The 18,415-nt window shown below is 39.3% G+C and overlaps 2 protein-coding genes across 2 annotated transcripts in view; one reads left to right on the plus strand and one right to left on the minus strand.

Moving 5' to 3' along the window:
* Positions 1-10,841, plus strand: part of LOC139935314 (uncharacterized) — a 92,168-nt gene extending 81,327 nt beyond the window's left edge. The window contains exons 4-5 of the mRNA XM_071929839.1: positions 1,537-1,750; positions 6,735-10,841. Coding sequence (XP_071785940.1) covers positions 1,537-1,750; positions 6,735-6,925 — 405 coding nt within the window. The 3' untranslated portion in view covers positions 6,926-10,841. The remainder of the gene's footprint in view (positions 1-1,536; positions 1,751-6,734) is intronic.
* Positions 10,842-12,093: 1,252 nt separating this feature from the next.
* On the minus strand, positions 12,094-18,402 carry LOC139935356 (large ribosomal subunit protein eL13-like). Its single transcript, XM_071929896.1, has 4 exons — positions 18,292-18,402; positions 17,395-17,648; positions 14,722-14,895; positions 12,094-12,586 (listed from the first exon to the last, which is right to left on the minus strand). The coding sequence occupies exons 2-4, from the start codon at positions 17,638-17,640 to the stop codon at positions 12,362-12,364; spliced, it is 645 nt and encodes a 214-aa protein (XP_071785997.1). The 5' UTR covers positions 17,641-17,648; positions 18,292-18,402; the 3' UTR covers positions 12,094-12,361.
* Between the last annotated feature and the right edge of the window lie 13 nt (positions 18,403-18,415).

The following is an 18,415-nucleotide window of genomic DNA, read 5'->3' on the forward strand; positions in this document are numbered from 1 at the left end:
ATTCCTGACAGATTGTATCCTCACTTTAACGATATACTCTCAAAGCCATTGAGTCTGTAGACCTTTCAAACGGCACGAATGTCTAAATCCTGAGGATGGATTTCCCAATGCGAGTGGGAAACAACACAAAACTCTCGGGCAGCCGAACTTTTTTTTTTCCTCTTCCTCTCTCCCTTGAGCGGCAGATGCATAATCCATCGTTATTGAGTCTGCGGCGTTAAAGCTGATAATTCACCCCTGGGAGACCTGCCATTCCATGTAGATCATTTTACTTTTCAAAACATACTCTATTTTTTAATACCTGCCCCGTCCCTCCATTAATTTCCAAGTGTTCCTTTGATGTTACTCATGTTGGTAAATACACTGGACACATTTGGTAATTATCAAAGACCAGTCTTCTCACTTGGTGTATCTTAACATTATGCACAAAACAACAAACCTGTGAATATTTTAAGAGACCTCGAAATCTAATTCTGAGGTCTCGAAATCAAATTCGTGGAAAATTACTTTCTTCTCGAAAACTACGTTACTTAAGAGGGAGCCGTTTTTCACAATGTTTTATACTAACAACAGCTCCCCATTCCTCGTTACCAAGTAAGGTGTTATGCTAATAATTATTTTGAGTAATTACTATATAAGAATGTCCACTGCCTTTAAGAACATAACAACGGGCAAAGGATAAAGACTAGGGAAAAAAATGTATTTCATCAAGTGGATTCCGTCGGTTAAATTTACATGGGAACAGAATGTCATGAAGGTCTTGTTACGCACTTGTGTTATGGAGCCGTACAAACACTAGCTTAAGTCGCACTCTATCGGGTTTAGTATTACCTTTAAAAAAAACTCACTCTTATGTTCTTCTCCTCTTTATCACTCTCGTTCAATATCTAGACAACTATTTCAACCGTTTTCGTGTGCGGGATGGCAACTATTTGGAGGTCTGGTTTGCCACTGTGTATCTGTTTACACGTATCTGTTCATTTCGTTGTTTGTGGTATTTTTTCATATGCAATTACATGTTTACACTGCTGTGGTTTCAACCATATTTACACTGCTTCTGCTTAATGTCATTCTGCCAAATCATCTCGATATTTTGAATAATATATTGTCAATTTTTAGCCATGACTGTAATTGTTTTTATATGGAGCTGGCCTACTAATGTAATTGCATATTAAAGGCACTGGACACTATTGATAATTATACTCAAAATAATTGATAGCAGATAACTTACTCGGTAACGAGCACTGCAGAGCTGCTGATAGTATAAAACAGAGTGAGACAAGTAATGTTTCACTAAAAGCATCTGAAAGCCCACAACTTGTGCGACAAGGGTGTTTTTCTTCAATTATTCTCTCGCAAATGCGACGACCAATTGAGCTCAAATTTCCACTGGTTTGTTATTCTATGCATGTTGAGATACACCAAGTGAGAAGACAAGTCATTGACAATTACCAAAGGTGCCCAGTGCCTTTAAGGATGAATAAAGTTTTTTTGAGTTGAATTGAATTAAATTGAATTGAATTGACCTATTTGCAGATCATGCGCAACATCTTCCAGGAGTCTTTTAACACCTACCGGACGAAAGGAGAGCCTAAGATATCCGACTCTGAGGCATTCAACATACAGTGTAATCAGCGTCTTGGCGAAGTGAAACTCTCGTATCGACGGGAGAATGTGTTGTACATCCAGGAGGAAAACCTCGTGGTCACCGTCGAGGGCGACGCTGTGCGGAGTCTGAATTTTAATCTAGGTAAATCACCCGTTTTCTCTCATGAACATGTCATCCTCCTTTAAAAAGGCAGTGGACACTATTAGTAGTTACTCACAATAATTATTAGCATAAAACCTTTCTTGGTGAAGAGTAATGGGGAGAGGTTGATGGTATAAAACATCGTGAGAAACGGCTCCCTCTGAAGTGTCATAGTTTTCGAGAAAGAAGTAATTTGCCACGAATTTGATTTCGAGACCTCAGATTTAGAACTTGAGGTCTCGAAATCAACCATCTGTGACAAGGGTGTTTTTTCTTTCATTATTATCTCGCAAGTTCGATGACCGATTGAGCTCAAATTTCCACAGGTTTGTTATTTTATGCATATGTTAAGATACACCAACTGTAAAGGCTAGTCTTTGACAAATATCAATAGTGTCCACTGCCTTTGATGACTTTTGCATAAGATATCGGGGATGTTTAATCGGGATGTGGGCATCTCGCCCCATAGCAAGCTCACCCCAAACAAAGTCACCCCCTGCAAAGTCGCACCCTGACAATGTCGCCCGTAGGCCATGTCGCCCCCTAGGCCATGTCGCCCCCTAGCAAAGTCGCCCCTGACAATATCGCCCCCTGACAATGTCACCCCCAAGCAAAGTCGCCCCCTGAAAAAGTGGCCCTCGACAAACTATTCTTCAGGCCAAAATACCATGCCACACTATACAAACTGTGAATGTCACAGTATAGAAGACCCATTCTGTCTAATTTTGCTAAGCAGAAAGTAATTAAGCAATATTCAGCTTCAGTAGCTCTAAATTTAGCCATGATCCGTCGTTTATATAGCCTATGTCAAACGTGTTTTCTTTATGAGAGCACCATTTGCAGCGTCAATAAGAAAGTTCAATTGAATATGAAAAACATTACAGTTTACAATAATAAAGTTATGAATCTAGCGCTGAAACAAACAAGAAGGCGTTTAAAAGCAGTTCAGTGTTTTTCCCGTGTACTGTTACTGCAATTCTGCACCACGGGAGATTAAGATCTTAAGACATGTCACCGAGACTTCCTGCAAAGAAGTCCCTACATAGTGCAGCATAAATAACCCCCATATCACGATTCAGGTTTATTTGTTCCATGCCCTAATTTTAAAGGCAACGGACACTATTGGAAATTGCTCAAAATATTGTTTTAATAGCATAAAAACTTACTTGGTAACACCGGTCATCGGCTTCACACTCCACGTACCTACATGTATATCCGGCCTCGTTAGTTTATGAATAGAGCTTGACCTCAGAATATATATTTTGAATAATTTCCAAACGTGTCCTGCCTTGAAGTAGTTGGGCCTTGAAGTAGTTGTTTTTTCCATCCCAACATTTTTTTCTCGATATATTTGCTTTCAAATTTTTGCCAATCAACTTCATCCATCCGGAAAATGAAGTGTGACAAGTTTATTCTTGTTTGTGCTACAAAATGAGATGCTTCATTTCGAAGAGCCATTTTGACATTTTTCTGAAAACAAAAGTCCAGCGTCTTGGCCAAGGATAATGTTAATGAAGCAGCCATATAGAGTGTTGACGAATCTCAATAGAGAAAAAAACATACACATTACAAATTAAGTCCGAAAACAATGAATTCTTAAACACAATGCGTTCGTAAATGACAACATTCCACCTATTTATGACAATTTTTCTCAGAATTATCGCTTTTCTGAACCAACTTCAAACAAATTATCTTCCAATTAAACACAAAAACATATTTTGTCCCCGATATTATAAAAAGTGGAACATTACCCTCCCCCCCCCCCCCCGGGTTCGAGATGACTGAAACCCCACGCCAAACCGCTCAGTGACGGTACATTATGATTGAATTCGGAAAGACACTATGTCAACAAAAAGCTAGCAGAATTAATAAAAATTTGATTAACTGATTTTGAAGAAGTAAAACATGGTGCCATTTTGTTTGTGCACTCATTGATCAGATTGGCATGCGGTTGTGTGGTTCTGTATGCTAAAAGCAATTAAAAAACGAAGCAGGGGGAAATAGGTTGGTTCCAGGTTACATGTCAATAAGCTCTCGTGCGTGTGCTTTGAACATTAAATTTATACTTTTAAAGGTAGGTTCATACTTTGGTAATGCGCCCGAGAAGAATTATTGTGTAGTTTTTTTACCCAAAAGCCTACATTGTTAAGGGATTTGTGTACTTTTTGTAACACAAAACACGATGTCCACAGATTTGCATTAAACTTACACCGTTTGAATGATAGTAGAAAGCTTACCTTAAAATATTACTTGCTGAGGTCTGTAGTTTTTGAGAAATGAGTAAAACAATGTCACGAACATACGTTTTACCTGCTAAAATAATATTTGTGACTTGTACTCCTTTGCTCAAAAACTGCAGCGCCTCACTGAAGTAATATTTTAAGGGAAGCTTTTTATCATCATTATCTTCAAACTGTATGAGTTTAATGTAAATCTGTGGGGATTGTGTTTTGTGTACTACAAATAGTACCCAGCCGTCGATTTCACCAAACTCTTGATCCTAACTTAGGATTAATCTTAGAACAGGTTCAGTTCCGTATCCAAATACGTAGGACGCATTGAACCCATTCTAAGTTATGACGGGTAGTTAGGACGGGTTACTCGTCCTAACTCGAGTTAGGATTTAATACTAGCGTTTCGTGAAATCGGCTGCAGATCCTTTAAAACGATGATATTGGTATAAGCATCCTGCGAGCTTAACATACGAATTGTTTCATCTAAAGTGCCCCCGTCGCGTCGATTAGAAATCAGTACGAGCAATGTGATGCTTTGGATTGTTAGGTTGGCAGCAGACTTGCCAGATGAAATTGTCCATTGTTTATGTTGTTCTGAGCACGGTACACATAACCAAGAACAATCTGGTAAGTCTGCTGCCACCCAGCGTCCCACAAATCCCCATTCGAATCTTCAAAGAAATTGAAATCTGCCCTCAATAAGGCCAGGGGATGCGGTTGATACCTGATGCAATCTCGCTAAAAATATGATTGGATTCGACTTTCTTGCTAAAAGTACCTGGACAATTTCTGCATTATACGTAGTCACAAGCCAATTGACGACCCTACACCTTTAAATGAGCAGCATATCACTTTAACATTATCAAGTTTGACAGCTTGTGTGATTAATTGTAGCTGATACAACCACGCATCATAATGTTTCAAACAAAATTGTAAACTAATCTTTTACAAGAAGATGCTGGCGCCAGAATGATTGTGCCTACCACATAGACACTCTATGGTCAAACTCAAAACGTTGCCTACAGGCTATATAATGTTCTTAAAATACAACAAACAGATGCAACTCCGTTACTTTGTTATTTCAAAAGCCTAAGCTCTTGTTTCTATGACATTTCTAATGCTGAACTTTACGGATTGCCTTTTTAAAGGCAGTGGACACTATTAGTAATCACTCAAAATAATTATCAGAATAAAACCTCACTTGGTAACGAGTAATGGGGAAAGGTTGGTATAGAATAATACATTGTGAGAAACGGCTCCCTCTGAAGTGACGAAGTTATTGAGAAAGAAGTAATTTTCCACGAATTTGATTTCGAGACCTCAGATTTAGAATTTGAGGTCTCGAAATCAAGCATAAAGCACACAACTTCGTGTGACAAGGGTATTTATTCTTTCATAATTATCTCGCAACTCTGACGACCAATCGAGCTTAAATTTCTACAGGTTTGCTATTGTATGCATGTATGTTGAGATACACCAAGTGAGAAGACTGGTCTTTGACAATTACCAATAGTGTCCAGTGTCTTTAAGTAATTGTCGATTAGTATCAAAATGATAAAAACAAAAATACTATGAAAGAAGAGCTAATAGCCAATCGGAGACTTTTGAACGCTAGGTGGCAGCAGACTAAATTTCCATAGACCTTTTCGCAAATACTCGGTACGCGCATTATGCGTGGATTGAGGTGCAAGCTGTTCTAGCTAGCGATTAAGTTATGTGCAGTACCTTTAAGATGATTGATTTGAGATGATTATTTGATATGTTGTAGTTATCCGTGCAGCTACTCAAACATCCGCACTGGAAGGAAAATTGATTAATTAAATCTGTGCACTGACGTCCAGTGATTAATGAATAACTAGTGTAAATATAGGTTGCGCTTGCGAGCTCCAATTCGACTTGATTTTTAATTTCATTTTTTTAGGGTTATAAAATAACGAATCTCTAAGTGTATATAATATAAACAAACGCTGAGGCGCAATTTGGTCAAATATCAAGTAATAAACCTATTTTCTTTTCAGAAAAAGAAACCATATTTAATACAATGTCCACACACTGTTGTTAGCGTTTTGGGTCACAGTTCTCAGGAAATTGCATCTCTGTCACGGAGCACTCTATTGTCATTGCATTTGTCCCTATCTTTCCATTAGACTCTTACACAAAAATCTTTGTACTACAGTCTTTATTTAGAGTTCCCCGATGGAGTTCTTTTATTTTCCTTTTCTTTTTTGTTACCATATTATAAGCACAACTGAGTGACCCTTTTGGGTGGTGGAGAACCCCACCGAGAACATCGAGTTGAAACCAACGGTTCTTTTCAGAACCACGAGTCTTCCGCTATTACACCGGGTGCATCTAGCTGTACTCAAGTTGCACAAACCAGACCGCACTATTCCTGGGCCCAATTTCAAGGCTATGCTTACCGCCGAATTTTGCGCTTACTATCACCATTCGCCGCATACGTGCAATCAAGCGCTGAGCCCGAATTTCTGCGCTAGCTGTGTAAGCGTAGAACTTTGATATCCATACTGAGATATAATGGAGATCGATGGCGTAGAATGCCTATCGTGGAGTACGCAATCGCACAAGTCGAGTCCCCGCTCATAACCCGTGAAATGTCGCTTGACGTAAGCACAGAATTCCCTGCTTCCGTAAGCGCTGATTCTTTGATTACGGTAAGCAGAGCCATGAAATTGGGCCCAACACAATCAATTAACTGTTTATCTTTTACTCTTACAATTCATTGTACACAGGGTTCGAGGTGAACATGGGACTCCGTGGACTGGAATGCATGGGAACCTTCATTGACGACATTGTAACGGCCGACAACCAGTGTGCCTTGGTGAAAGCTATGTCCGTCAAAACACGTTTTGCTCACAAGGTCAACCGAGACTTGATACACAGCCGCCTGTATCACACACTCGGCTCGCCCAAATCAAACTAAACGTCCACTTCGGGTTGTTCTTTAAAGTTTATTTACGAAATCTGTCCCCATTGGGAAATATGGGCCCGCCTAGCTTGAACATCTGACGTCACACTTCTAGGCTTGAATTATCATTGCGGATAAAGACAGGGGCCCAGTCTAGGGCCCGTCCGGAGGAGGTTGATTCAGAAATCAGAAGAGGGCGCTATCATGAAGAAGTTTGAGTACACTGATAGCCGTATGGGGGGGGGGGGGACAGAATCTCCTGCCACGCAGGATGTAAATCCCAGCTTGACGGAAGCAGAATCTCATATTGAACAATGGCAATGAAGACACTTGGTCCTTGTCATGCTGACCCACATTTGGTTAAAAAATTGAGATGCGTCACTGACCCATTTCAGGGTCACTTTTACTCAGATTCCTGGTCAGGTGGTCTGACCCAACCCTTGTCATGCTAACCCACATTTAGTTAAAACTTTCAGATGAGAGTCATCTGCGTCACTTTGACCCATTTCAGGGTCACTTTTACTCATATTCCTGGTCAGGTGGTTTGACCCAATCCTTGTAAGGCTGACCCAGTTTTTGTTAAAAATTGGGATTTAAACAAAGATTTTGCATCACTCTCTGACGCAATTGGGACATTTTTGGATCACTTTGGTTGCGGATTCCCGGTCACACTCACACATAGTTCAGCAGTATTAATTCTGACCAATGATTTGGGTCAGTTCTGACCCTGGAGATTTAGAGTGTACAACTATCTAAACGGGAAGAAACTATGAATAAAATAATAGTAAACTTTTGTGGGAGTGGTGGCTCTGAAAAGAGCCGGTGTGGTCTCGACGTTTCGAACAGTATACTCTGCTCATCTTCAGGAGAATGAAGCTTCAGACGTTCGAGAATATAGTTCCTATTTATCCAAACCATTCCAACAACACTTACCTAAACATAAACAGCATGGGAAGCCTTTTACACGTGTACTCAAATATGATTGGTATGATAATCACTTGCCAAAACAATGATTGAATATTGATCCACTGCTGGTGGTTTTAAGTAACTAGACACTATTGGTAATAACTGAAAATAATTTATAGCATAAAAGCTTACTTGGTAGCGGGCAACGGAGAGCTGCAGGTGGATGGTATAAAACATTGTGAGAGAAAGGTAACTTCTCGCTCAAATATTCAAAGACTTCAAGGCATCTGAGAGCACATAAAGTTGTGAAACAAGGGTGTTTTTCGTTCGATGACCAATATTGAGCTCAAATTTTCACATGTTTGTTATGTTATGCATATGTTGGGATACACCAAGTGAGAATACTAGGGTCTTTGACAACTAAGTGTGTCCAGTACCTTCAAGTTGTTTGCGAAATGTTTTCCCTCAAATTCACAAATTTCGCTTCACGTCTTCCCACCGCTCATCTCGCATTTTGTACCGAACTGCATAATATAAGACGAAAACAGCAAAATAGTCCTAAGAACGGGGCACAATTTCATTGTTGCTAAGCAAATTTGCTTACAAAAACAAATATAATCAAAAATAGTGGTGAGCTAGGTTACAACCTGAATCACATTGCATTCTGACATGTGAAAAAAAATCTCCTCAGCAGGATTTGTGCTAAGCAAATTCTGTGTAAGTTTTAGCGGCTAAGCTAAAACATGTTTATGAAATTTTATACATGCGTTATATTCAATGGTGAAACACGATGAACACATTGTCAAGGCTTCCAAATACAGTGCGAGTCAAAAAGAAGTTGACCGGGATTGGTAATGTTTTTCAAAACAAACAAATGACGTTCAAAAGTACAGTAAAGCACAAATTAATTGAACAAGCACTCTCTCCTGCTTATTAGGGAAAAAATATTGAAAGAAATTGATCATTCCTTAGAGGAGTTATGTCTGTTTTAACACAGGTACTCATTTTGCAAGCTGTGTCCACAGAGTACTTGAGATATAAATGATTTACTTGTTCATACCCTTTGCTACTTACTCGGATCGGACAGCTACACACATAATGCCTTTCAGTAAAATAGGCATAACTTCTCTCAGAAATAATCAATATTATTTTGTTCCATTTTCTTCCCCCCCCCCCCTTTTTTTTTTTTGCTCAGCAGGAAAGAAATCTTGTTTCATTGTGTGCTTCACTCGGGTTTTGAGTGTCAGTTGTTGCTTTGTTTTAAAATAATACATCTCGGTCAACTTCTTTTTGACTCGCCCCGTGTATGCACAAACCTTGAGCATGAAAACAAACAGTTTATGTAGGCTACCATGCAGACTTTGCTGAGATAAATTTGGGGTGCAGTGTTGACGGACGGGTATAAATCGGGTATAATGTTATTCATAAATTGTAAATATTATTTCATAATGTATATTTATTGAGAGAAAAATGCATGTAATTTTTGCAAGTTGTTGTGTCACTGAATGTATATTTGTACTATTTGTAGACCTTATCATGATAATATAAATGCACTGAGTGAGTATTAAAAAATAAGAATAAAAATAAAATAAAAAAACGTGTAAACCAGGTACTTGTATAAGCCATTATCATGCTGTCACCATCTTGGTCATATTCCTTGTTTCCAATAGCAGTAATGGATGCTGTTATTCGTTGTACGAAAGGGAACAGACTATTTCTCCTTCCAGCCTCGATTTGATGACATTGATTTGAATGGGAGAAATATCAAGATGGTTGCACTATGAAAAGGGTCTATTGTTTGTAACGGTAGAAAGAGGTAAACGATGTCCTCTCGAAAATAGTGGTTCGCTGGCCAAATGCTTTTTTAAACACATGAGGACTAGTCATCAATGCTCTCCAAAAAACTCCAACCGAACGGCTAGTTCAGTGATCAACATCATCGCTATATCAACATTAAATATTTTACTGAAAAAAGGCAAAAACACGTGAGACCTTTATTGAAATGACAGCCAACTGGTGTGATCCCACTGGCTAGTCACTGAAAAGGTTAAAGGGACACGTTGCCTTGGATCGGGCGAGTTGGTCTTTGAAAAGCGTTTGAAAGCCATTTGTTCCAAAATGCATGGTTAGAAAGGTGTTTTAAAAGTAGAGTTTTCCTTATACGTTGTGAACTAACACGGCACGCCATTTTGTGGAGTCAAAATGGCCAACCGTGTTAGTTCGCAAAATAAAAGGAAAACCACGCAATTTCGAGGAGAGTTTGTGTGGATCATTGTATTCTACTTTTAAAACATTTTTCCAACCATATGCAGTTTATGAAAAACGGTTTCAAACGCTTTTCATAGACCAACTCGCCCGATCCAAGGCAAGGTGTCCCTATAAGGACAAACTCTGGACCTTTTTAATGTCTCCATGTCCGTATGAGGTTTGATGAGATATAAACACCGTATGACTTGATTTGAAACACTTTGTTGTTTATACCTGCCCAATACATCACAAATGAAAAGGATTTTTGTAACACGCCTAAGTGTGCACATTTTTTTTATGAAATCATTATCTTGTGAAGGTACGACTGTTTCGTAAAAGTTTATTAAAACAGAGGTCAAACGGAGACCGACAAAAAGTGTGCACCTACTATGGAAAAAAATGCGTTTTGTTTTTAGTTCGAAGTTGCATGTCGTTGACCGATGGGCGCACTATAAATTTCCAGTTGGGTTAGAAATCTTTGTTTAGAATGTATTAACAACAGTTCTGGGGCCATCTGTCTTACTTTCCCGTTGACCAGAATAATTAGACATGCATATTGCAATTTTATGGTACATTGGAAATCCAAGTTAAATTGTTTTTCAATCTTTGTAATTCCTGCCACAATAAACGTATAGCAGTTTAGGTGTATTTGGTTTTTTATATTGTTCAACACGTTGGGTCTCCAATGTTCACAGGCATTAATAAAAATGATAGATGCTGTCAATAAATTTTGAGTTTGAGAAGTCATTAATGTGTCTTGAGAGTAGCTTAATGTTCAATCTCCCCCCCCCCCCCGCCCGCCCCCCTCGGGGCCCCCAATACCCCTCAACTTGTATCTGCAGCAATTGTCAAGCAATGGGCAAAATATAAAGTACGTAGAATACAACATACAATGTACATGTACAAACAATCAGCTATAAAGTGGATATTCAGCACATGTCCAGCTGGCACATTACCAATAAGTAGATTGTTTTGTGGACATTTCACACATGCCAAGTGCCAATAATTCTCAATATGGGTTTATTACGCATGGATGATAGTGTCCTAAAGACACATCCTGTAAATGTAATAGTAATTCTCTCCTGGTGTGAGTGAAGCTCCTTGAATTTATATACTCTATATCATTACAATACAATTTTGGTCATAACTGTAATGGCAGTTTTGCCCCTTTCGAGAAATTCAGGCCCGAATCAGTCTTAATAGTGATGGTAGTTCCGCTTTTTCAAGAAATTCAGGCCCGATTCTAGACATATGTACTTAGAATGCATGTAGTTATCAGGGGTGAGAGTCCTTACTAACAAAAAAAGTCTGAAACTGGGATACAAATTCAAAGGTATGTTGAAATGATGCCATGTCTACTGTTTGGTAACCCCTGTGGTTATAGATTCCAAGGAGCTTTTGGAAACAGTATCCAAAGCACTAGAAAAGACCAATGAGCAGGATTTCTTTACTTGTGGGAAACAAAATTTGGCTGATTTCCTTCACCAGGCCGACATAAAAAGTCTGAATTCATCCAAAAGTCTGAACAATCTCATCCTCAAGTTATAAACCAAACTCTTTTTGGTACATATTCCTGCAAAAAAAACAACCTGACACAACAACCTTCCGTAACACTCGACACTGAAAAAGAAAACCAAGGATCATACAAAATAATTGCCTTCTTAGCTTTCCAGGGTTTTGATTAACGCATGGATGATAGTGTCTTAAGACAAATCCTGTAAATGTAATAATGATTCTCTCATGGTGAGTAAAGCTCCTTGAATTTATATACTCTACATCATTACAATACAAGTTTGGTCATAAATGTGATGGCAATTTCGCCTCTTTCAAGAAAGTCAGGCCAAATACAGTCTTAATTGTGAGGGTAGTTTCGCTGCTTTCAAGAAATTCAGGCCAGATTCTAGATACTTAGACTGCATGAAGTTATAAACCAAACTCTTTTTGGTACAAATTCATGAGGAAAAAAAATCCTGAAAAACCACCTTCCATAACACGCGACTCTGAAAAGAAAACCAAGATCACACCAAATATTTAGCTTCTTAGCTTTCCGGGGTTTTGATTTTATTCCTTTCCACCGAATAATATACACAATGGCTTAATTGCTGTATAGAAATGGCCATGCCCAAGATGAGCAGCTTTAGATGTAGATTTAGGTATTGTAAAATTACCCTCGAACAAACCTTCACCAAAGAGAAAATTTTGAGCATGGCCTTAATAACACAATTATGTTTGGTCTTCCCTGTGGCTGATAAAAGATGATAGCGCTGATAAAGATGATAGTAGCTTTGACGACTTTGTTTACTTCTTCCTTGTAGCCTTCTCGCGTTCCTCCTCTTCCTTCTCGCGGCGTCTCTTGGCACGGATACCGAACAGCCTGGCGTTGCTGCGCCCCATGCGAAGGGCCTGGAACACGCTGTGTTTCTTCTCCTCGTCGGTGATGACGCGGGCTTGCTCCTTCTTGAAGACGTTCCTGATCGGCATGATGGGACCATCCAGCTGCTTGGCCAGCTTCAGCTCGGCCTCCTGAGGACAGAAACAACCAAAATAGTCAATCGGTGAACAATTTCCCATGAACAGCAGAGCAAAATGCTACGCAAAATGTATCAGTTGCTACTCAAAAATCATCATTTGCAACTCAATATTACCATTCGGTGTGCATCTGTTCTGTCGAAACATTTCGCTATATGCAAACAACCTAAATTAAATTGTAACCTGCCAATTAATGATCGTATTTTGTTTTTGTTTTTGTAAGTTGTCACGAGGTTGGGTTAACTCAAAAATATAATCCCCGACAAGTCTATAAAACAAATTTATCATGAAGGCATTTCTGGGGAAAACCTACTTAAGAAAACTAAACAATGAAAAAGACATAGCAAATATAAAAGCAGACATGGAAACCTGCATTTACAATAATTACAAGCTACAAGTTAGAACATGTCAACATGGGTGTGAACTCAAACATTTTAAAACGATAAGTGCACTGGTCCGTACATAACACAACACACAGGACCTACAGCTTTACAACCCATCCCACAGCAGAGCAATAATGGTCAAGTGTCTCGCTTCAGAGCACAAGTGTCAAGACCAGGACCCAGTGTCATATAGCTGCTATTTAGCACAAAAGAATTATGGTTACAAGAATACGGTCAACAGCTAACTACCAACCATGCCAAGAGTAAAATTTATGACTGGTATCATGCTCATTTCTTTTAAGCAGATAGTGAAAATTGTTAAGCGATATTTTCAGAATCAGCTCCACGAAATTGGGCCCAGGACTAAAACCATAGCTTTTACTGATCAGAAACACCAGTATTCGAGTGCAGTTTGCTTGACCGCTCGGCCACAACAAACAACAAGGCACCTCTAAAATTGTAGGAATTCCCCCACTTGCAAGAAAAAACTAGTACGAGGTAGTGTGACAAATAGTCTTAAACACACAAACAAGAAAATACATAAATAGTTAAAAAGCAAAGGTACTGTGAATGAATCAAGCCTTAAAAACTTATGCAAAATAGAAACCATGAAGGAATTTCCTTCCGTGGTAATGCATGAAATTATTATTTTGTAATCGCCTCAATGCTGATCCAACCTCAAGGAGCTTTACAACATTAAATATTCTTTGGAAAGACTTAATTTTAAAAGACAGGCACAGCACAGAAACACAAAAGATACATGTGCATATACTAGGGTACATGTATAAGGGGCTTGGCTGAGAGGGGAGTAAAAGAAAACAACTTTTAGCATAAACGATACAACAGAAAACAAACAGATAAATTGATTCACATTGTGTATTTGTTATTGCACAATATATGAACAAATTAAGAAATGGCTCTCCAAAATTTACCAAATTAAAACAGAAACGACCGAACCTTGCAACATTTTTAGAAATACCAACAGCATGAAAATAGTGTTTAGAAAGAGAATATACATTTGACAATGTTTTATGTAGGGTAAGGGAGCGTCTCAAAAGTTGGATATATTCTAGAATTTCTAGGGCGTGAAAGAGCTCACGCCGGCAATCCGTTGCAGTTAACAACTTCCCTTGTCTAGCAGAGCAAAATGCTACACAAATTGTGTCAGTTGCAACTCAAAAATCATCATCTGCTACTCAGTTTAGGCATTCAATGTGCACAAACAAAACATGGCCAGTCTTAAAATGTTGCTTTTTCAAAATTTATGGATGAAATCATTCCTTGCATTGGGCCACCAAAACATTCCGCTGGGCTGTATCACTGTGCAGAAGTAAAGAGCAATCCTACACAAGTGAATGGGCGCATTTGTATTTTGAAAGTTCCAATGAAACATTCCTTGAGTTGTGCTTGGCTGTTATTCAGTTAAGTAGTCAAAGATGAGCGGTATTTGTTCAAGACCGAGAGAGAGCCAAGTCAGATATCCTGTGATGCCATCTTGGTATTTGGTAATACTTGGATTTCTGACTTCTCTAAAAACGGCTCTCGACATGAACAATTGGTAAACAGTGGATACCAAAATCAAAAACTTCGCCAAGCTAACCTAAGAGTCCAGCGCAACAATAAATGATAATGCATTGGAATACTTATCTAATCCAATTAGAGTATTCCTACCAAATTTTGAGACACTCCCAGAATGCGTATTTAATCTCAAAAATAACCCCATGGAAAGACGAATCTTAAACCTACCTCGCTGTCTCCCTTCTTGGGAAGGCTAGCCTTCTTGGGGAAGAGGATGAGCTTAGAGCGATACTCCTTCAGGCGCTGAACATTGGCCTGGAGACCCTCGACTGAGCGGTTTTTCCTTCTGTGGTCGACGGAGATGCCGATGGTTGGGGCGTACCTCTTGAAGATGCCAGCAGCCTGTAAAATTGAATTAGTTTAAAATAACTAATTTGGTTGATTTCATAACAAAGTGTTGATTTTAAAGAACTCTTTTGCTTTTCTAATCAAATGGAAAAGCTAAACAAGCTTATTTGCAATCTGTAGTTTTAACTGGACAAACCAGGAAAATGTTTTTCTTTTGATCAGTTAGTGTTGTAGCTAGACCAGTTTTAGTGGTGGGCAATTAATCAAATTTTGTTGGAGTCTACCGAGGGCAAAGGGATCAACAAAATTGCTTGTGTTTAATTATGGCCATTATTGCTGAAGTGGGGCAAGGTTTCCACACTGTTTATGTTACGAGGCCATGCAATAAGTAGAATCATCTTGTGAATGTGTTCTTTCTCTGTGACATTTGATTCTCCTCATCATTCATTAGCTGTGTCTCAGATCAATGCAAAGTGGACAGTATTTGAAATCTGTGCTGGGCGGCACATTGTATTTTCCTCAGAGTGCTGGGCAAAAAATGCGAGTCCTGGGCAGGCCCGCCCAGCACTGCCCACTGTGGCTACAACACTGAATCTGTAGTTTTAACTGGACAAACCAGGAAAATGTTTTTCTTTTTATCAGTTATATTAATAGAGATGTGATAGGTTGTTGAGAAAAAACCTGAACTCTGAGCGCGAAAGCATGCGAACTTGAAAACTTGCGAGCATGAAGCGTCCGTCGATGTCAGTTTTTTCCCATAACCGATATATCGAAAATTTAATATCGAGTATACTCGATATATCGAGTATTTCCCGCGCGCAAGATGTTAGCCTAAAAACAGCACTTAGTATACCCATGGAGGTAGAAATATATATACCGTAGACTGACAGTTTAATAGGGTTACATTTCAACCTGTTTTTGTCTGATCCCCCGAACTTGTTTGTAGTTCAAACAATTTCAAATTGCGTAGTCCCGCCCCGATTATTTCTGGTTTTACAACAAAGTATGATCGCCGCTACCGCTGGCTTGGCCATTTGGTGAACCCTCACCACAATTCTCGATTCGTGATTGGCCGTCTCAAAATGACACAGAGCCTTTGTGAGTTGCGTGACTCGCCGACATTAAGGTGTCAGTTGCCGATGCATTGACGTAGAAGTGTCAATCAAGTTGTCCGACGGGCGCCCAGACTACCTTTACGGTTGAAAATGGTTGAGATAATCATCGAAAAAAAATCACTAGAAAGTCCCGCAAAACACAGACCTACCACTCCGCGATCACAATATACAACGCACGCAGCATGCAGTCACATAGTCTCCAATAAAGGCTCGTAGTCTTTTTACTTTGCATTCTATAACAAAGGCAAGAAACATTGAATGCTAGAACGCCCTCCCTCTATTGTCGAAATAACGCAGTGCATCACGCGTTACCGCCTTGACCAAAGACTGCACGTGTCTGCACATGCTTGGGCAAACGGGTTTTCCCCCCGAATTGCAATAACCATACACGCTGGTGTGCACGCTTAAACCGTACAAAAGCATAGTCTTCGCTGGTACGCACGCAATAGCCGCCGACAGCGTGGTCTGTGCTGCGAAGCATAAAGTTCCTCGGAAATGTTAGCTTGTTTACAACACAACGCGTAGGCTTTATTTGACCAAAATGACGCCATTACGATACCTTGGATTGTTAGAAAGATTATTTTACTGTGTAACGTAAGATTGTTTTCTTCCTTGTTTTGTTTTGTCTTGTTGATTCGGGGAAGTTTTTGCGGGGTGAAGACGCATTGATTTTGATCACATGCGCAATGGGAAGTTGCATCTTAAACAGCCGATGGGGTAGCAGCGGCGGTTTCTTTTGAGGTTTTACCGAGCGCTCGCCGCGGGGTCGTGAACTTCTGCGGCGGGCCGGCGGCTGATGGCGAAAACACAAACAAGCAGACATACTTGGTTGTAAAACGTATTTTATTTAATAGGGCAACTCAAAATGATGAAACTACATAACGACGACGGCTTTTCTAATACTCAAACACAGATTTCTTTTAAATAATCGGACACTCTTTTGGTATTTTCGATATCATTTAGGAACATTGAAATTTTCAAAACATCGAAATTATTTTCGATATATCGAAAATCCGATATTACGATATGATTATAAAAGTGACATCGGCGATTTTGATGTCAAAAAAATATCGAGTTTTTGAGTATTTTCGATATATCGACAGACGTTACATGAAGCCCAAGGTTATTATTGACACATGCGATCTAACTAAAAGCCAACAACGCCTACAAGTCAAGATTTTTTTTAAGCCAAGATGGCATCCGACTGCACCTCGTATAAATTCGGTTTTCGTTTTCTGGTTAAAAAATTATGACTTTTCGGGAAGTTATGCCATTGTATTTCTGTTAATTTGACATAGCACATATTGTTTTACACAAAAAATCCCTGGTTTATTGGCTGTTTTTAAGGCATTTGAAACTTGTTGTCGGCATTCTGGACATTTTGACGGCGTGTTGTTAGCTTTTAGTAGGACTGTATAACCGTTAACAAATTGAGTACCTTCAGCTCTTCAAGGGAGAAGCCTCGTCCACCACGAACTTTGGTGTGGTACTTGAAGGTTGGGCATCGCACAACTGGGCGGATTGGGCCAGCCACGGGGCGTGGGGCAATCTTAAGGGCCTTCTTGACACGAAGCTTTCGTCGGCGGCGCTTGCGCATAGGCTGGTCGAACCATGTCTTCACACGCTCCTGCCAGTTTTTGTGGAAGTGAACATTGGGAATTACCCCATTGCGTCTCTTGGTCATCTTGAAACCTTCAGAAATTGGTGAGTAAAAACAAGAGAAACAAAGTTATTTCTGGAATAATCTTTTTAAAAAAATGCCCGATGTGAAAGATGTGATTGCGAGTGTGACTCATGATGATCACAACACAAAACGAAAGCTGAGATAGCAATCCTTTATCTGGAAGGACATTTTGAGCAAACGGGAAGTTTTCCTTCAAAGTTCAAATCAATAAACAGAAATCATTAAAATGTAGGTTTTTTCTCAATCTCATTTTGGTTTACTTTTTCTGTCCAAAAATTTTTTTCACCTCCTGAAAGTTGGGCATATAACATAGGTAGGGACAAGAAGCGAAGGGAGTTCCGCGTATCGACACTATTTATGGGTCTAAATTTTCGTAAAGGCACACAAAACTCACTAACATTGACTTTCGTGTGCCTCTTCGTATAAACAATATGCACACGCATGTACATTTAAATGGACTTTTTTAAAAAAACAAGTAACGTGGTATTTTTAACATAAATCACTTATTAAGGAAAATTTACACAAAATATTACACACATACAAATGTAGGATTCACATTAAAGTAATTTATGTGATTATTTTTGTTCTCCGAAGACCGATGGCTGTATAAAAGAGTGGATTTTAACACAGGTATAAATTGTAACAACTCACCAAGGGATTTTTACCCCACGAAGAGGACGTCTGAAAACTGGAATGCGTATACGTGTTTAACGGTAACAATCTAATAACGTTTACAAGGGGACCAGACTAAAGCAGACCGAGATTGTCAACCTCG

The sequence above is a fragment of the Asterias amurensis genome, chromosome 3, assembly GCF_032118995.1.
Source record: "Asterias amurensis chromosome 3, ASM3211899v1".
Lineage (NCBI taxonomy): Eukaryota > Metazoa > Echinodermata > Asteroidea > Forcipulatida > Asteriidae > Asterias > Asterias amurensis.